A 23,895-nucleotide genomic window follows, 5' to 3' on the forward strand; every position below is an offset into this window, starting at 1 on the left:
CAACTCACGGGTCTCATTAAAAGATTATACAATCCCAAAACCCATCCTGAGAAGAAAAGGCTATTGCTCAAACCTTCAGGCACTTCTCATGAACCAGTGCAGAGGTGAAGTCCAGTACTTGTTCCTGTAAACTACCCTCTAGAGTTTCCTGGAAAGTGGGTGGTGACCTCAAGTGTGCTTCTGCTATCCATTCCAGTAAGACAGCGAGGACATCAAGCGTACCAGAGAAGTTGAACTACAAGGCAAAGACAGCAAGGACATCAAGCGTACCAGACAAGTTGAACTACAAGGCAAAGGCACTATGGGTGTGGCGCTCTCGAAGTAACTTGAACCAAGAGTCACCCTAGACTTCTATGCAGTCGTCCTGGTCTCTGTCACGCAAGGCTCTTGAGCTCGGGCACATTGCGTGACAGAGACCAGGACGACTGGCAGGTGACTTGAATGACCTTAATCATAAAACACAATTTTCAAGTCACCAGGCAAGGTATCATTAGGAAGATGTTGGCCATTAGACAGGAAATACCTTATTGAGTGTGAACGACACTGCTTTGTTACTATCTGAAACACAAATACAAATATTTTGCTTTAGTGGTAAAGCGATTTCCATATATCCATTACCACAGCCATCCAATATTTGTAATTACAAGCTTTGAGACTTACCAGGCCTTGAAGCTGGTCTGCTCTTTGTTGTATCTTTGTTGTATCTATCTTGTTGTATCTGTTTCTCCTCGCTCGTCACCTGGCGGGAGGCAAACTCGCTTTTCCTCTAAAAAAATTATGTCAAACATTTTTTTTCTTACTTCAAGCCAAATTCTAATTTTCAAAACAGGAGAAAAAGACATTATAGTTGCAATGATTTTTTTAAATTTCTTTTTTCTTATACTGAATTATGGGCCGATAAAAAAATTATTGCTCTCAATTTTTACCTGAAGATTGGCCAAGCGGTGCTGTACACTGATTGCCTGTGCCTCAAGTACTCTGTTCTGTTCCTGTAACTCTGTCAGCTAAATTAATTTCAATTTATTTCAGTTCCAAGAAATTATTATATGTAGGCTGGTGGGAGGGTGGGGGGGGGGGGGTGGGGGTGATGGATGCGATGTTGTTGACGACTCAAGCCAAGGCAAGAGCAACTTAAGATTATGCTATGTGGAAAAGTGGCTTCTCGGAATCCTTAAAAAACGCACCCTCCTGCCTATATTTAGGAAAGCCCTGGGCCCCTTGGGCAAGGAGGATTTTACCAGAGAATCTGTTTTGGGGAACCTAGGAAAAGCAAAGTATAGCTGGGCCTCTTGGGCAAGGAGGGTTATACCAGACAATCTGTTTTGGGGAACCTAGGAAAAGCAAAGTATAGCTGGGCCTATGTTAGTTGCTAGCGTATTCTATACAAAAATGCATAGCATCTTCGCTGTAAGCCTCTACCTGTCTCTTCAGGGCTAATGTATGCTATACAAAAGAGCATACTATCTTCGCTGTAAGCCTCTGACCTGTTTCTTTAGGTTGTCATTTGCTGTCTTGATAGTGTTAAAGGAATCTCTCACTCTCTTCAACTCTACAGTTCTGCCTTTGAGCTCCTCCTCCAGAACGAAAATCTGATCATCATAACTCTGTGATGAAAAGTAAACTTTACTAGCAAAAGCAAAGACATTAGCAGGGGAGTACTCTATCCATATCCATAGGTAAATAAGGTATTACCTGTGTGATCTCCCTGACTCTTGCCTCCACTTCGTTGTCCACGATCTTATCAATCACAACATCTGTGGTCTCACTAAGTTGTTCCGCTTCTCTTAGGTTTCTCTCTCTTTCTCGCAGCCGCTGCTCACGCTCTTGGAGAGCTGCATTTTCCCTCTGAGGAAAACAGGGCATAGTAAATTGCATAAAAAAATGATAGTTGAATAATTTTCTCCCAATCAAATGTGTTGACAAACAACTGAGACCACCCTACCCTAGAAGAACACCGTTCTATTACACACCCTGGTATCAAGAACACCCTACTATTACACACACCCTTGTATCAAGAACACCCTACTATTACACACACCCTGGTATCAAGAACATCCTACTATTACACACACCCTGGTATCAAGAACATCCTACTATTATACACACCCTGGTATCAAGAACACCCTACTATTACACACACCCTGGTATCAAGAACACCCTACTATTATACACACCCTGGTCTCAAGAACACCCTACTATTACACACACCCTGATATCAAGAACACCCTACTATTATACACACCCTGGTCTCAAGAACACCCTACTATTATACCACCCTGGTCTCAAGAACACCCTACTATTACACACACCCTGGTATCAAAAACACCCTACTATTATACACACACTGGTATCAAGGACAACCTACTATTATACACACCCTGGTCTCAAGAACACCCTACTATTATAAACACCCTGGTCTCAAGAACACCCTACTATTACACACACCCTGATATCAAGAACACCCTACTATTATACACACCCTGGTCTCAAGAACACCCTACTATTATACACACCCTGGTCTCAAGAACACCCTACTATTATACACACCCTGGTCTCAAGAACACCCTACTATTACACACACCCTGGTTATTAAGAATACCCTACTATTATACACACCCTGGTATCAAGGACACCCTACTAATATACACACCCTTGTATCAAGAACACCCTACTATTATACACACCCTGGTTATCAAGAACACCCTACTATTATACACACCCTGGTATCAAGGACACCCTACTAATATACACACCCTTGTATCAAGAACACCCTACTATTATACACACCCTGGTTATCAAGAACACCCTACTATTATACCACCCTTGTATCAAAAACACCCTACTATTACACACACCCTGGTATCAAGAACACCCTACTATTACACACACCCTGGTATCAACAACACCCTACTATTACACACACCCTGGTATCAAGAACACCCTACTATTATACACACCCTGGTCTCAAGAACACCCTACTATTACACACACCCTGGTATCAAGAACACCCTACTATTATACCACCCTGGGATCAAGAACACCCTACTATTATACCACCCTGGTATCAAAAACATCCTACTATTACACACACCCTGGTATCAAGAACACCCTACTATTACACACACCCTGGTATCGAGAACACCCTACTATTACACACACCCTGGTATCAAAAACACCCTCCTATTACACACACCCTGGTATCAAGAACACCGTACTATTACACACACCCTGGTATCAAGAAAACCCTACTATTATACCACCCTTGTAACAAGAACACCCTACTATTACATACACCCTGGTATCAAGAACACCCTACTATTACATACACCCTGGTATCAAGAACACCCTACTATTATAGCACCCTGGTATCAAGAACACCCTACTATTACACACACCCTAGTATCAAGAACACCCTACTATTATACCACCCTTGTATCAAGAACACCCTAATATTACACACACCCTGGTATTAAAAACACCCTACTATTACACACACCCTGATATCAAGAACACCCTACTATTATACACACCCTGGTCTCAAGAACACCCTACTATTATACACACCCTGGTCTCAAGAACACCCTACTATTACACACACCCTGGTATAAAAAACACCCTACTATTACACACACCCTGGTATCAAGAACACCCTACTATTATACACACCCTTGTATCAAAAACATCCTACTATTACACACACCCTGGTATCAAGAACACCCTACTATTATACACACCCTGGTATCAAAATCACCCTCCTATTACACACACCCTGGTATCAAGAACACCCTACTATTACACACACCCTGGTATCAACAACACCCTACTATTACACACACCCTGGTATCAAGAACACCCTGGTATCGAGAACACCCTACTATTACACACACCCTGGTATCAAAAACACCCTCCTATTACACACACCCTGGTATCAAGAACACCCTACTATTACACACACCCTGGTATCAAGAACACCCTACTATTATAAACACCCTGGTCTCAAGAACACCCTACTATTACACACACCCTGGGATCAAGAACACCCTACTATTACACACACCCTGGTATCAAAAACACCCTCCTATTACACACACCCTGGTATCAAGAACACCCTACTATTACACACACCCTGGTATCAACAACACCCTACTATTACACACACCCTGGTATCAAGAACACCCTGGTATCGAGAACACCCTACTATTACACACACCCTGGTATCAAAAACACCCTCCTATTACACACACCCTGGTATCAAGAACACCCTACTATTACACACACCCTGGTATCAAGAACACCCTACTATTATAAACACCCTGGTCTCAAGAACACTCTACTATTACACACACCCTGGGATCAAGAACACCCTACTATTACACACACCCTGGTATCAAGAACATCCTACTATTACACACACCCTGGTATCAAAAACACCCTACTATTATACCACCCTTGTATCAAGAACACCCTACTATTACACACACCCTGGTATCAAGAAAACCCTACTATTATACCACCCTTGTATCAAGAATACCCTACTATTACATACACCCTGGTATCAAGAACACCCTACTATTACATACACCCTGGTATCAAGAACACCCTACTATTATAGCACCCTGGTATCAAGAACACCCTACTATTACACACACCCTAGTATCAAGAACACCCTACTATTATACCACCCTTGTATTAAGAACACCCTAATATTACACACACCCTGGTATCAAAAACACCCTACTATTACACACACCCTGATATCAAGAACACCCTACTATTACACACACCCTGGTATCAAGAACACCCTACTATTATACACACCCTCGTATCAAGAACACCCTACTATTAAACACACCCTGGTATCAAGAACACCCTACTATTACACACACCCTGGTGTCAAGAACACCCTACTATTATACGCACCCTGGTATCAAGAACACCCTACTATTACACACACCCTGGTATCAAGAACATCCTACTATTACACACACCCTGGTATCAAAAACACTCTACTATTATACCACCCTTGTATCAAGAACACCCTACTATTACACACACCCTGCTATCAAGAACACCCTACTATTATACCACCCTGGTATCAAGAACACCCTACTATTACACACACCCTGATATCAAGAACACCCTACTATTATACACACCCTGGTCTCAAGAACACCCTACTATTATACACACCCTGGTATCAAGAACACCCTACTATTACATACACACTGGTCTCAAAAACACCCTACTTTTACACACCCTGGTATCAAGAACACCCTACTATTACACACACCCTTGTATCAAGAGCACCCTACTATTATACCACCCTGGTATCAAGAACACCCTACTATTACAAACACCCTGGTATCAAGAACACCCTACTATTATAAACACCCTGGTCTCAAGAACACCCTACTATTACACACACCCTGGTATCAAGAACACCCTACTATTACACACACCCTGGTATCAAGAACACCCTACTATTACACACACCCTGGTATCAAGAACACCCTACTATTATACACACCCTGGTATCAAGAACACCCTACTATTATACCACCCTGGTATCAAGAACACCCTACTATTACACACAACCTGGTATCAAGAACACCCTACTATTATACCACCCTGGTATCAAGAACACCCTACTATTACACACACCCTGGTCTCAAAAACACCCTACTTTTACACACCCTGATATCAAGAACACCCTACTATTACACACACCCTGGTATCAAGAACACCCTTCTATTACACACCCTGCTATCAAGAACACCCTGCTATCAAGGACACCCTACTGTTATAGCACCCTGGTATCAAGGACACCCCACTATTACACACACCCTGTTATAAAGAACACCCTACTATTATACACCCTGCTATCAAGGACACCCTACTGTTATAGCACCCTGGTATCAAGGACACCCTACTTTTACACACACCCTGGTATCAAAAACACCCCACTATTATACCACCCTCGTATCAAGAACACCCTACTATTACACACACCCTGGTATCAAGAACACCCTACTGTTATACACACCCTGGTATCAAGAACACCCTACTATTATACCACCCTGGTATCAAAAACACCCTACTATTATACCACAATGGTATCAAGAACACCCTACTATTATACCACCCTTGTATCAAGAACACCCTACTATTACACACACCCTGGTATCAAGAACACCCTACAATTACACACACCCTGGTATCAACAACACCCTACTATTACACACACCCTGGTATCAAGAACACCCTACTATTACACACACCCTGGTATCAAGAACACCCTACTATTACACACACCCTGGTTATCAAGAACACCCTACTATTATACACACCCTGGTATCAAGAACACCCTACTATTACACACACCCTGGTATCAAGAACACCCTACTATTACACACACCCTGGTATCAAGAACACCCTACTATTACACACACCCTGGTATCAAGAACACCCTGGTATCGAGAACACCCTACTATTACACACACCCTGGTATCAACAACACCCTACTATTACACACACCCTGGTATCAAGAACACCCTACTATTACACACACCTTGGTCTCAAGAACACCCTACTATTATACACACCCTGGTCTCAAGAACACCCTACTATTACACACACCCTGGTATAAAAAACACCCTACTATTACACACACCCTGGTATCAAGAACACCCTACTATTATACACACCCTTGTATCAAAAACATCCTACTATTACACACACCCTGGTATCAAGAACACCCTACTATTATACACACCCTGGTATCAAAATCACCCTCCTATTACACACACCCTGGTATCAAGAACACCCTACTATTACACACACCCTGGTATCAACAACACCCTACTATTACACACACCCTGGTATCAAGAACACCCTGGTATCGAGAACACCCTACTATTACACACACCCTGGTATCAAAAACACCCTCCTATTACACACACCCTGGTATCAAGAACACCCTACTATTACACACACCCTGGTATCAAGAACACCCTACTATTATAAACACCCTGGTCTCAAGAACACCCTACTATTACACACACCCTGGGATCAAGAACACCCTACTATTACACACACCCTGGTATCGAAAACACCCTCCTATTACACACACCCTGGTATCAAGAACACCCTACTATTACACACACCCTGGTATCAACAACACCCTACTATTACACACACCCTGGTATCAAGAACACCCTGGTATCGAGAACACCCTACTATTACACACACCCTGGTATCAAAAACACCCTCCTATTACACACACCCTGGTATCAAGAACACCCTACTATTACACACACCCTGGTATCAAGAACACCCTACTATTATAAACACCCTGGTCTCAAGAACACTCTACTATTACACACACCCTGGGATCAAGAACACCCTACTATTACACACACCCTGGTATCAAGAACATCCTACTATTACACACACCCTGGTATCAAAAACACCCTACTATTATACCACCCTTGTATCAAGAACACCCTACTATTACACACACCCTGGTATCAAGAAAACCCTACTATTATACCACCCTTGTATCAAGAACACCCTACTATTACATACACCCTGGTATCAAGAACACCCTACTATTACATACACCCTGGTATCAAGAACACCCTACTATTATAGCACCCTGGTATCAAGAACACCCTACTATTACACACACCCTAGTATCAAGAACACCCTACTATTATACCACCCTTGTATTAAGAACACCCTAATATTACACACACCCTGGTATCAAAAACACCCTACTATTACACACACCCTGATATCAAGAACACCCTACTATTACACACACCCTGGTATCAAGAACACCCTACTATTATACACACCCTCGTATCAAGAACACCCTACTATTAAACACACCCTGGTATCAAGAACACCCTGGTATCGAGAACACCCTACTATTACACACACCCTGGTATCAAAAACACCCTCCTATTACACACACCCTGGTATCAAGAACACCCTACTATTACACACACCCTGGTATCAAGAACACCCTACTATTATAAACACCCTGGTCTCAAGAACACTCTACTATTACACACACCCTGGGATCAAGAACACCCTACTATTACACACACCCTGGTATCAAGAACATCCTACTATTACACACACCCTGGTATCAAAAACACCCTACTATTATACCACCCTTGTATCAAGAACACCCTACTATTACACACACCCTGGTATCAAGAAAACCCTACTATTATACCACCCTTGTATCAAGAACACCCTACTATTACATACACCCTGGTATCAAGAACACCCTACTATTACATACACCCTGGTATCAAGAACACCCTACTATTATAGCACCCTGGTATCAAGAACACCCTACTATTACACACACCCTAGTATCAAGAACACCCTACTATTATACCACCCTTGTATTAAGAACACCCTAATATTACACACACCCTGGTATCAAAAACACCCTACTATTACACACACCCTGATATCAAGAACACCCTACTATTACACACACCCTGGTATCAAGAACACCCTACTATTATACACACCCTCGTATCAAGAACACCCTACTATTAAACACACCCTGGTATCAAGAACACCCTACTATTACACACACCCTGGTGTCAAGAACACCCTACTATTATACGCACCCTGGTATCAAGAACACCCTACTATTACACACACCCTGGTATCAAGAACATCCTACTATTACACACACCCTGGTATCAAAAACACTCTACTATTATACCACCCTTGTATCAAGAACACCCTACTATTACACACACCCTGCTATCAAGAACACCCTACTATTATACCACCCTGGTATCAAGAACACCCTACTATTACACACACCCTGATATCAAGAACACCCTACTATTATACACACCCTGGTCTCAAGAACACCCTACTATTATACACACCCTGGTATCAAGAACACCCTACTATTACATACACACTGGTCTCAAAAACACCCTACTTTTACACACCCTGGTATCAAGAACACCCTACTATTACACACACCCTTGTATCAAGAGCACCCTACTATTATACCACCCTGGTATCAAGAACACCCTACTATTACAAACACCCTGGTATCAAGAACACCCTACTATTATAAACACCCTGGTCTCAAGAACACCCTACTATTACACACACCCTGGTATCAAGAACACCCTACTATTACACACACCCTGGTATCAAGAACACCCTACTATTACACACACCCTGGTATCAAGAACACCCTACTATTATACACACCCTGGTATCAAGAACACCCTACTATTATACCACCCTGGTATCAAGAACACCCTACTATTACACACAACCTGGTATCAAGAACACCCTACTATTATACCACCCTGGTATCAAGAACACCCTACTATTACACACACCCTGGTCTCAAAAACACCCTACTTTTACACACCCTGATATCAAGAACACCCTACTATTACACACACCCTGGTATCAAGAACACCCTTCTATTACACACCCTGCTATCAAGAACACCCTGCTATCAAGGACACCCTACTGTTATAGCACCCTGGTATCAAGGACACCCCACTATTACACACACCCTGTTATAAAGAACACCCTACTATTATACACCCTGCTATCAAGGACACCCTACTGTTATAGCACCCTGGTATCAAGGACACCCTACTTTTACACACACCCTGGTATCAAAAACACCCCACTATTATACCACCCTTGTATCAAGAACACCCTACTATTACACACACCCTGGTATCAAGAACACCCTACTGTTATACACACCCTGGTATCAAGAACACCCTACTATTATACCACCCTGGTATCAAAAACACCCTACTATTATACCACAATGGTATCAAGAACACCCTACTATTATACCACCCTTGTATCAAGAACACCCTACTATTACACACACCCTGGTATCAAGAACACCCTACAATTACACACACCCTGGTATCAACAACACCCTACTATTACACACACCCTGGTATCAAGAACACCCTACTATTACACACACCCTGGTATCAAGAACACCCTACTATTACACACACCCTGGTTATCAAGAACACCCTACTATTATACACACCCTGGTATCAAGAACACCCTACTATTACACACACCCTGGTATCAAGAACACCCTACTATTACACACACCCTGGTATCAAGAACACCCTACTATTACACACACCCTGGTATCAAGAACACCCTACTATTACACACACCCTGGTATCAAGAACACCCTACTATTATACCACCCTTGTATCAAGAACACCCTACTATTACACACACCCTGGTATCAAGAACACCCTACTATTACACACACCCTGGTATCAAGAACACCCTACTATTACACACACCCTGGTATCAAGAACACCCTACTATTACACACACCCTGGTCTCAAGAACACCCTACTATTACACACACCCTGGTTATTAAGAACACCCTACTATTATACACACCCTGGTATCTAGGACACCCCACTATTACACACACCCTGGTATAAAGAACACCCTACTATTATACACCCTGCTATCAAGGACACCCTACTGTTATAGCACCCTGGTATCAAGGACACCCTACTTTTACACACACCCTGGTATCAAAAACACCCCACTATTATACCACCCTGGTATCAAGGACACCCTACTATTATACACACCCTGGTATCAAGAACATCCTACTATTATACCACCCTGGTATCAAGAACACTCTACTATTATACCACCCTGGTATCAAGAACACCCTACTATTACACACACCCTGGTATCAAGAACACCCTACTGTTATACACACCCTGGTATCAAGAACACCCTACTATTACACACACCCTGGTATCAAGAACACCCTACTATTACACACACCCTGGTATCAAGAACACCCTACTATTATACCACCCTTGTATCAAGAACACCCTACTATTACACACACCCTGGTATCAAGAACACCCTACTATTACACACAACCTGGTATCAAGAACACCTACTATTACACACACCCTGGTATCAAGAACACCCTACTATTACACACACCCTGGTCTCAAGAACACCCTACTATTACACACACCCTGGTTATTAAGAACACCCTACTATTATACACACCCTGGTATCTAGGACACCCTACTATTATACACACCCTTGTATCAAGAACACCCTACTATTACACACACCCTGGTATCAAGGACACCCTACTATCATACACACCCTGGTATCAAGAACACCCTACTATTATACACACCCTGGTCTCAAGAACACCCTACTATTATACACACCCTGGTCTCAAGAACACCCTACTATTATACACACCCTGGTATCAAGGACACCCTACTATTATACACACCCTGGTATCAAGAATACCCTACTATTACACACACCCTGATATCAAGAACACCCTACTATTACACACACCCTGGTTATCAAGAACACCCTTCTATTACACACCCTGGTATCAAGAACACCCTACTATTACACACACCCTGGTATCAAGAACACCCTTCTATTACACACCCTGCTATCAAGAACACCCTACTATTATACACACCCTGGTATCAAGAACACCCTACTATTAAACACACCCTTGTATCAAGAACATCCTACTATTATACCACCCTGGTATCAAGAACACCCTACTATTATAAACTCCCTGGTCTCAAGAACACCCTACTATTACACACACTTTGGTATCAAAAACACCCTACTATTACACACTCCCTGGTATCAAAAACACCCCACTATTACAAACACCCTGATATAAAGAACACCCTGCTATCAAGGACACCCTACTGTTATAGCACCCTGGTATCAAGGACACCCCACTATTACACACACCCTGGTATAAAGAACACCCTACTATTATACACCCTGCTATCAAGGACACCCTAATGTTATAGCACCCTGGTATCAAGGACACCCTACTTTAACACACAACCTGGTATCAAAAACACCCCACTATTATACCACCCTTGTATCAAGAACACCCTACTATTACACACACCCTGGTATCAAGAACACCCTACTATTATACACACCCTGGTATCAAGAACACCCTACTATTATACAACCCTGGTATCAAGAACACCCTACTATTATACCACAATGGTATCAAGAACACCATACTATTATACCACCCTTGTATCAAGAACACCCTACTATTACACACACCCTGGTATCAACAACACCCTACAATTACACACACCCTGGTATCAAGAACACCCTACTATTACACACACCCTGGTATCAAGAACACCCTACTATTACACACACCCTGGTATCAAGAACACCCTACTATTACACACACCCTGGTATCAAGAACACCCTACTATTATACACACCCTGGTATCAAGAACACCCTACTATTATACCACCCTGGTATCAAGAACACCCTACTATTATACCACAATGGTATCAAGAACACCATACTATTATACCACCCTTGTATCAAGAACACCCTACTATTACACACACCCTGGTATCAAGAACACCCTACAATTACACACACCCTGGTATCAAGAACACCCTACTATTACACACACCCTGGTATCAAGAACACCCTACTATTACACACACCCTGGTATCGAGAACACCCTACTATTACACAAACCCTGGTCTCAAGAACACCCTACTATTACACACACCCTGGTATCAAGAAAACCCTACTATTATACACACCCTGGTATCAAGAACACCCTACTATTACACACACCCTGGTTATTAAGAACACCCTACTATTATACACACCCTGGTATCAAGGACAACCTACTATTATACCACCCTTGTATCAAGAACACCCTACTATTACACACACCCTGCTATCAAGAACACCCTACTATCACACACATCCTGGTATCAAGAACACCCTTCTATTACACACACCCTGGTATCAAAAACACCCTACTATTACACACACCCTGCTATCAAGAACACCCTACTATCACACACATCCTGGTATCAAGAACACCCTTCTATTACACACACCCTGGTATCAAAAACACCCTAATATTACACACACCCTGGTATCAAGGACACCCTACTATTACACACACCCTGGTATCAAAAACACCACACTATTATACCACCCTGGTATCAAGAACACACTACTATTATACACACCCTGGTATCAAAAACACCACACTATTATACCACCCTGGTATCAAGAACACCCTACTATTACACACACCCTGGTATCAAGAACACCCTACTATTACACACACCCTGGTATCGAGAACACCCTACTATTATACCACCCTGGTATCAAGAACACCCTACTATCACACACATCCTGGTATCAAGAACACCCTACTATTATACACACCCTGGTATCAAGAACACCCTACTATTATACACACCCTGGTATCAAGGACACCCTACTATTACACACACCCTGGTATCAAAAACACCCTACTATTATACCACCCTGGTATCAAGAACACCCTACTATTACACACACCCTGGTATCAAGAACACCCTACTATCATACACACCCTGGTATCAAGGACACCCTACTATTACACACACCCTGGTATCAAGAACACCCTACTATTATAACACCCTGGTATCTAGGACACCCTACTTTTACACACACCCTGGTATCAAAAACACCCCACTATTATACACACCCTGGTATCAAGAACACCCTACTATTACACACACCCTTGTATCAAGAACATCCTACTATTATACCACCCTGGTATCAAGAACACCCTACTATTATAAACAACCTGGTCTCAAGAACACCCTACTATTACACACACTTTGGTATCAAAAACACCCTACTATTACACACTCCCTGGTATCAAAAACACCCCACTATTACAAACACCCTGATATAAAGAACACCCTGCTATCAAGGACACCCTACTGTTATAGCACCCTGGTATCAAGGACACCCCACTATTACACACACCCTGGTATAAAGAACACCCTACTATTATACACCCTGCTATCAAGGACACCCTACTGTTATAGCACCCTGGTATCAAGGACACCCTACTTTTACACACAACCTGGTATCAAAAACACCCCACTATTATACCACCCTTGTATCAAGAACACCCTACTATTACACACACCCTGGTATCAAGAACACCCTACAATTACACACACCCTGGTATCAAGAACACCCTACAATTACACACACCCTGGTATCAAGAACACCCTACTATTACACACACCCTGGTATCAAGAACACCCTACTATTACACACACCCTGGTATCGAGAACACCCTACTATTACACAAACCCTGGTCTCAAGAACACCCTACTATTACACACACCCTGGTATCAAGAAAACCCTACTATTATACACACCCTGGTATCAAGAACACCCTACTATTACACACACCCTGGTTATTAAGAACACCCTACTATTATACACACCCTGGTATCAAGGACAACCTACTATTATACCACCCTTGTATCAAGAACACCCTACTATTACACACACCCTGCTATCAAGAACACCCTACTATCACACACATCCTGGTATCAAGAACACCCTTCTATTACACACACCCTGGTATCAAAAACACCCTACTATTACACACACCCTGCTATCAAGAACACCCTACTATCACACACATCCTGGTATCAAGAACACCCTTCTATTACACACACCCTGGTATCAAAAACACCCTAATATTACACACACCCTGGTATCAAGGACACCCTACTATTACACACACCCTGGTATCAAAAACACCACACTATTATACCACCCTGGTATCAAGAACACACTACTATTATACACACCCTGGTATCAAAAACACCACACTATTATACCACCCTGGTATCAAGAACACCCTACTATTACACACACCCTGGTATCAAGAACACCCTACTATTACACACACCCTGGTATCGAGAACACCCTACTATTATACCACCCTGGTATCAAGAACACCCTACTATCACACACATCCTGGTATCAAGAACACCCTACTATTATACACACCCTGGTATCAAGAACACCCTACTATTATACACACCCTGGTATCAAGGACACCCTACTATTACACACACCCTGGTATCAAAAACACCCTACTATTATACCACCCTGGTATCAAGAACACCCTACTATTACACACACCCTGGTATCAAGAACACCCTACTATCATACACACCCTGGTATCAAGGACACCCTACTATTACACACACCCTGGTATCAAGAACACCCTACTATTATAACACCCTGGTATCTAGGACACCCTACTTTTACACACACCCTGGTATCAAAAACACCCCACTATTATACACACCCTGGTATCAAGAACACCCTACTATTACACACACCCTTGTATCAAGAACATCCTACTATTATACCACCCTGGTATCAAGAACACCCTACTATTATAAACAACCTGGTCTCAAGAACACCCTACTATTACACACACTTTGGTATCAAAAACACCCTACTATTACACACTCCCTGGTATCAAAAACACCCCACTATTACAAACACCCTGATATAAAGAACACCCTGCTATCAAGGACACCCTACTGTTATAGCACCCTGGTATCAAGGACACCCCACTATTACACACACCCTGGTATAAAGAACACCCTACTATTATACACCCTGCTATCAAGGACACCCTACTGTTATAGCACCCTGGTATCAAGGACACCCTACTTTTACACACAACCTGGTATCAAAAACACCCCACTATTATACCACCCTTGTATCAAGAACACCCTACTATTACACACACCCTGGTATCAAGAACACCCTACAATTACACACACCCTGGTATCAAGAACACCCTACTATTACACACACCCTGGTTATTAAGAACACCCTACTATTACACACACCCTGGTATCGAGAACACCCTACTATTACACACACCCTGGTCTCAAGAACACCCTACTATTACACACACCCTGGTTATTAAGAACACCCTACTATTATACACACCCTGGTATCAAGGACAACCTACTATTATACCACCCTTGTATCAAGAACACCCTACTATTACACACACCCTGCTATCAAGAACACCCTACTATCACACACATCCTGGTATCAAGAACACCCTTCTATTACACACACCCTGGTATCAAAAACACCCTACTATTACACACACCCTGCTATCAAGAACACCCTACTATCACACACATCCTGGTATCAAGAACACCCTTCTATTACACACAGCCTGGTATCAAAAACACCCTAATATTACACACACCCTGGTATCAAGGACACCCTACTATTACACACACCCTGGTATCAAAAACACCACACTATTATACCACCCTGGTATCAAGAACACCCTACTATTATACACACCCTGGTATCAAAAACACCACACTATTATACCACCCTGGTATCAAGAACACCCTACTATTACACACACCCTGGTATCAAGAACACCCTACTATTACACACACCCTGGTATCGAGAACACCCTACTATTATACCACCCTGGTATCAAAAACACCCTACTATCACACACATCCTGGTATCAAGAACACCCTACTATTATACACACCCTGGTATCAAGAACACCCTACTATTATACACACCCTGGTATCAAGGACACCCTACTATTACACACACCCTGGTATCAAAAACACCCTACTATTATACCACCCTGGTATCAAGAACACCCTACTATTACACACACCCTGGTATCAAGAACACCCTACTATCATACACACCCTGGTATCAAGGACACCCTACTATTACACACACCCTGGTATCAAGAACACCCTACTATTACACACACCCTGGTATCAAGAACACCCTTCTATTACACACACCCTGGTATCAAGAACACCCTACTATTATACCACCCTGGTATCAAGAACACCCTACTATTATACCACAATGGTATCAAGAACACCCTACTATTATACCACCCTTGTATCAAGAACACCCTACTATTACACACACCCTGGTATCAAGAACACCCTACAATTACACACACCCTGGTATCAAGAACACCCTACTATTACACACACCCTGGTATCAAGAACACCCTACTATTACACACACCCTGGTATCAAGAACACCCTACTATTACACACACCCTCGTCTCAAGAACACCCTACTATTATACACACCCTGGTTATTAAGAACACCCTACTATTATACACACCCTGGTATCAAGGACAACCAACTATTATACCACCCTTGTATCAAGAACACCCTACTATTACACACACCCTGCTATCAAGAACACCCTACTATCACACACATCCTGGTATCAAGAACACCCTTCTATTACACACACCCTGGTATCAAAAACACCCTACTATTACACACACCCTGCTATCAAGAACACCCTACTATCACACACATCCTGGTATCAAGAACACCCTTCTATTACACACACCCTGGTATCAAAAACACCCTAATATTACACACACCCTGGTATCAAGGACACCCTACTATTATACACACCCTGGTATCAAAAACACCACACTATTATACCACCCTGGTATCAAGAACACCCTACTATTATACACACCCTGGTATCAAAAACACCACACTATTATACCACCCTGGTATCAAGAACACCCTACTATTACACACACCCTGGTAACAAGAACACCCTACTATTACACACACCCTGGTATCGAGAACACCCTACTATTATACCACCCTGGTATCAAGAACACCCTACTATCACACACATCCTGGTATCAAGAACACCCTACTATTATACACACCCTGGTATCAAGAACACCCTACTATTATACACACCCTGGTATCAAGGACACCCTACTATTACACACACCCTGGTATCAAAAACACCCTACTATTATACCACCCTGGTATCAAGAACACCCTACTATTACACACACCCTGGTATCAAGAACACCCTACTATCATACACACCCTGGTATCAAGGACACCCTACTATTACACACACCCTGGTATCAAGAACGCCCTACTATTATAACACCCTGGTATCTAGGACACCCTACTTTTACACACACCCTGGTATCAAAAACACCCCACTATTATACACACCCAAGTATCAAGGACACCCTACTATTACACACACCCTGGTATCAAGAACACCCTACTATTATACGCACCCTGGTATCAAGAACACCCTACTATTACACACACCCTGGTATCTAAACACCCTCCTATTACACACACCCTGGTATCAAGGACACCCTACTATTACACACACCCTTGTATCGAGAACACCCTACTATTACACACACCCTGGTATCAAGAACACCCTACTATTACACACACCCTGGTATCAAGAACACCCTACTATTATAACACCCTGGTATCTAGGACACCCTACTATTACACACACCCTGGTATCAAGAACACCCTACTATTACACACACCTTGGTATCAAGTACACCCTACTATTATACCACCCTGGTATCTAGGACACCCTACTATTACACACACCCTTGTATCAAGAACACCCTACTATTACACACACCCTGGTATCAAGAACACCCTACTATTACACACACCCTGGTATCAAGAATACTCTACTATTATACACACCCTGGTATCAAGAACACCCTACTATTACACACACCCTGGTATCAAGAACACCCTACTATTATACACACCCTGATATCAAGAACACCGTACTATTATACACACCCTGGTCTCAAGAACACCCTACTATTATACACACCCTGGTATCAAGAACACCCTACTATTACACACACCCTGGTCTCAAGAACACCCTACTATTACACACACCCTGGTATCAAGAACACCCTACTATTATACCACCCTAGTATCAAGAACACCCTACTATTACACACACCCTGGTCTCAAAAACACCCTACTTTTACACACCCTGGTATCAAGAACACCCTACTATTACACACACCCTTGTATCAAGAGCACCTTACTATTATACCACCCTGGTATCAAGAACACCCTACTATTGCAAACACCCTGGTATCAAGAACACCCTACTATTATAAACACCCTGGTATCAAGAACACCCTACTATTACACACACCCTGGTCTCAAGAACACCCTACTATTACACACACCCTGGTCTCAAAAACACCCTACTTTTACACACCCTGGTATCAAGAACACCCTACTATTACACACACCCTGGTATCAAGAACACCCTTCTATTACACACCCTGCTATCAAGAACACCCTGCTATCAAGGACACCCTACTGTTATAGCACCCTGGTATCAAGGACACCCCACTATTACACACACCCTGGTATAAAGAACACCCTACTATTATACACCCTGCTATCAAGGACACCCTACTGTTATAGCACCCTGGTATCAAGGACACCCTACTTTTACACACACCCTGGTATCAAAAACACCCCACTATTATACCACCCTTGTATCAAGAACACCCTACTATTACACACACCCTGGTATCAAGAACACCCTACTATTATACACACCCTGGTATCAAAAACATCCTACTATTACACAGACCCTGGTATCAAGAACACCCTACTATTATACACACCCTGGTATCAAGAACACCCTACTATTATACACACCCTGGTTATCAAGAACACCCTACTATTATACACACCCTGGTATCAAGTACACCCTACTATTACACACACCCTGGTATCAAGAACACCCTACTATTACACACACCCTGGTATCGAGAACACCCTACTATTACACACACCCTGGTATCAAGAACACCCTACTATTATACACACCCTGGTATCAAGAACACCCTACTATTATACACACCCTGGTATCAAGTACACCCTACTATTACACACACCCTGGTATCAAGAACACCCTACTATTACACACACCCTGGTATCGAGAACACCCTACTATTACACACACCCTGGTATCGAGAACACCCTACTATTACACACACCCTGGTATCAAGAACACCCTACTATTACACACACCCTGATATCAAGAACACCCTACTATTATACACACCCTGGTTATCAAGAACACCCTACTATTACACACACCCTGGTATCAAGAACACCCTACTATTACACACACCCTTGTATCAAGAGCACCCTACTATTATACCACCCTGGTATCAAGAACACCCTACTATTACAAACACCCTGGTATCAAGAACACCCTACTATTATAAACACCCTGGTATCAAGAACACCCTACTATTACACACACCCTGGTCTCAAGAACACCCTACTATTACACACACCCTGGTCTCAAAAACACCCTACTTTTACACACCCTGGTATCAAGAACACCCTACTATTACACACACCCTGGTATCAAGAACACCCTTCTATTACACACCCTGCTATCAAGAACACCCTGCTATCAAGGACACCCTACTGTTATAGCACCCTGGTATCAAGGACACCCCACTATTACACACACCCTGGTATAAAGAACACCCTACTATTATACACCCTGCTATCAAGGACACCCTACTGTTATAGCACCCTGGTATCAAGGACACCCTACTTTTACACACACCCTGGTATCAAAAACACCCCACTATTATACCACCCTTGTATCAAGAACACCCTACTATTACACACACCCTGGTATCAAGAACACCCTACTATTATACACACCCTGGTATCAAGAACACCACACTATTATACACACCCTGGTATCAAGAACACCCTACTATTACACACACCCTGGTATAAAGAACACCCTACTATTACACACACCCTGGTATAAAGAACACCCTACTATTATACCACCCAGGTATCAAGAACACCCTACTATTACACACACCCTGGTATCAAGAACACCCTACTTTTACACACACCCTGGTATCAAGAACACCCTACTATTATACCACAATGGTATCAAGAACACCCTACTATTATACCACCCTTGTATCAAGAACACCCTACTATTACACACACCCTGGTATCAAGAACACCCTACTATTATACACACCCTGGTATCAAGAACACCCTATCATTATACACACACTGGTATCAAGAACACCCTACTATTACACACACCCTGGTACTAAGAACTTCCCACTATTACAGACAACTTGTCCACCCCCCCCCCCCCCTTCCTCTCCTGGATGATGTTCTCAAAACCAGCCGGCTACGGGCTCAACAAAACCGCCTTATTTGGATCCAGACAGAAAATATATTATTTTTGTTTTGTAAGTGATTGTCTTGGTCAACCACCTCAAAACTCACAATAACCTGCTGGATGACCCTTGTCTATATTTTACCTGTAGTTTGCTATTGATTTGCATAAGTTCTCTGTATATCTTCTTCACATCCACATCACTGGCGGAAGGGTACATCTATCACAAATCATGACAACAACAAAAACAAATGATTATGATTACCTGTATTAATTTGGGACATTCAAATAAGATTTTTTATTCAGCTTCCTTTCTATTTTAATTATTTGAAAAGAAATTACATTACAGTAAATAAATTATTATTTTGCTTCTTGAATAATGGAATAAATGTCGATAACTTAACCAAAACTCATGATGATTGGATTCCCCACATTACATACCTCATGAAAACTCTTCCGAGACTTAGAGTTACCAAACTTCATTGAAGCCAATTCAGCAATTCTAGAATCAACTATGAAAAAGAAAAGAAAACATTTGCATTTAGTTCAAATGATTATATTGTTAATGGTCACAAATAACTCGGAACTTATGGAGTTATAACTTCAGTGCAAAGCATGAGAGATGAAGGGAAGGTAGCCCTAGAAGAATTTTGAACTAAAAATCGGATGGTTGTCCAGTTAAAAAAATTCTACTGTACTCCAAATTCCCCAGGGAAACAATTGATTCATCCAAAAACTAGAAAGAACAAATTTACAAAAGAAGGCAGGGAATAGTTTAAGTACTTGGATCTGCGACCTCATCTGAGGACTCTGTAGTCTCGCTAATAATTTCTTTATCTATCTGAGACGCATCCCGTCTTCCTACACCCAGTCGGACGATCTGATACATGGCCTTTAATGCCTTGTTGTATTGCTGCCTCTCAACACTAGACAACCCATCAACATCAGAGATGTTGGAAGTATTCATCTGTCTCCATGGTGACACTGATGGTGGTGAGCTGGCTCCTATTCCATCCATCTAGGAATATTAATACATTCCTGATCTTTACATGCTTTTTAAGTGACACAAACAGCTACAAATGAGTAAAAAACAGCTTTGCTTTAAGGTAACTACACAGTAAGGCATTCCTCTCCCCCAACATTTATTTTAGGTTTAGGATAATTGTCATTTATTGACAAAGAATCATGGATTTTAACAAAACCGAAGGAAATTCATATTTTCAGTAAGAGTTTATAAGCTTACAACTTTTCCTTATGTATACACCTATTTCAAATAAGGTTGCACTCTGAGAATTTGTGCATCGTAATCCGCATTGCTTCATGGGTATCAAGTAGAAAAGCAAATAAGCGTTAATAAAATACAAATACAGGTAGAATTTATGTAGAATTTATTTTTATGTTCTTATGATTATTCACATGACTTCCAAGGATTCAGCTGTTTATACACTACCCATGAACCACTGCGGGCTACGATACATGGATTCTTGGGTCCAACCTTATTTGAAATAGGTTTATACATCAGGAAAAGTTGTAAGCTTATAAACGCGTACTGAAAATTTACGGAAAATTTATCAGGTGCAACCTTCTTTTGAAATAGGTGTATCTGTATCATCATATCATGATATATCATGATGTATTGTATTCATTCTTCTGGTTCACGAACACGACTATTTGGGCTTTTTGTATTTATTTGTATCATGCTGATATGCTGATATCTGGACTCTAAGCTGTCTTCTTTAACTTAATTTTTGCCAATAATTTAAACTACTCTGTAAACAGAAGAATCTTACTAGAAAAAAATAGGAGAATGATTCTATTTCACCCATGACATTTATTTAAAGAATATGAAAGAAGTCTGTTACCACGAAAAATGTAAACTTGTACCCATCTAAAAAGTTAAGTTAGTGATCTTTTTTGTGTGCAATATTTTTTTCAGCCTTATAAATAAAATAGCAATACTACCCTACCTTTGAAAAGCTACTCCTTCATCACTTCAGGAATACATGATGTTAAGCTCCAACATAATTCAGCCCAAATGGTTAGAAACACCAAATTTTAGGTCAAGGAAATCAAAGATGGCGCTAAAATGGAAGCTGAGCTACCGAGCCTTCAAAGCAAAGAACGCCTGTCAGTCTCAGTCTCATACCAACCCACGCCGCTGAACACTTCCTAAAACCTAACCACTCCGCTTCTGACATAGAGCTCATACCTATTGAAAAAATAAGAAATAACCGCGACTCCATCCGCAAAGCAAGAGAAGCCACACTGATAGCTCGCGCTGGCACTCTTGAACCCGGTGGCCTTAACCGGCGTGAAGAAACCGTTTAGCTACTTAGTAATCCACACCACCCTATTTACCATCTTCCATAAGTCACTCCTTACTCAATTACTATTTTTACCTTTTGTTAGTTAATCATCAATGAACTTTGTACATATACTAGTTTAACATGCCATTGTAACTCATTTATAACCTGAGGAAGGCAGGTATTGGCCTGCCGAAATATCGTTCTAAAAAACATAAATCTGCGTTGTTGTCGACTTTTTTTTTAAAGGTTTTATTAATTAATCAACTGTCGACGCAGACCACAAGGTCCGACGCACACCAGCAGATAGAGGCTGTCCGGTGGTTTCTTCCTACGTTTTTGTAGTCTCAGAGGGATAGACGAAATGACTAGAGCATTATTATTATGTGATCATAACTATTACGAAAAATAGACCCACTTTTTGGCCGCCAAGGTGGGGGGTGGGGGGGGGGGGGGTGTGCGCGTACCCTGAGCACCCCCCCTTAGTACGCGCCTACCACTTATTTGAAAATTCTTGCTAGCTTAATGCAAAGAGTAGGCAATAACCCGTAGAAATCTGTAACTACAGTATTTTTAAATACTGTAGTATTTTTAAAAAAACTTTTGAATGTGTGAATATT

At 41.9% G+C, this 23,895-nt stretch overlaps 1 protein-coding gene across 2 annotated transcripts in view; it reads right to left on the bottom strand.

Annotated features, from left to right (window-relative positions):
• The window catches only part of LOC116618159 (coiled-coil domain-containing protein 138), a 28,615-nt gene extending 5,539 nt beyond the window's left edge, over positions 1–23,076 (bottom strand). Inside the window, exons 1-10 of one of the 2 annotated variants that reach the window (XM_032381564.2) lie at positions 22,940–23,076; positions 21,756–21,990; positions 21,414–21,484; positions 21,118–21,192; positions 1,693–1,845; positions 1,485–1,604; positions 927–1,004; positions 661–766; positions 524–558; positions 74–235 (exon numbers count right to left, since the gene is read on the bottom strand). In XM_032381564.2, coding sequence (XP_032237455.2) covers positions 74–235; positions 524–558; positions 661–766; positions 927–1,004; positions 1,485–1,604; positions 1,693–1,845; positions 21,118–21,192; positions 21,414–21,484; positions 21,756–21,990 — 1,035 coding nt within the window. In that variant the 5' untranslated portion in view covers positions 22,940–23,076. The remainder of the gene's footprint in view (positions 1–73; positions 236–523; positions 559–660; positions 767–926; positions 1,005–1,484; positions 1,605–1,692; positions 1,846–21,117; positions 21,193–21,413; positions 21,485–21,755; positions 21,991–22,939) is intronic. The other variant, XM_032381565.2, reaches the window with a different exon arrangement.
• Between the last annotated feature and the right edge of the window lie 819 nt (positions 23,077–23,895).

The sequence above is a fragment of the Nematostella vectensis genome, chromosome 10, assembly GCF_932526225.1.
Source record: "Nematostella vectensis chromosome 10, jaNemVect1.1, whole genome shotgun sequence".
NCBI lineage: Eukaryota > Metazoa > Cnidaria > Anthozoa > Actiniaria > Edwardsiidae > Nematostella > Nematostella vectensis.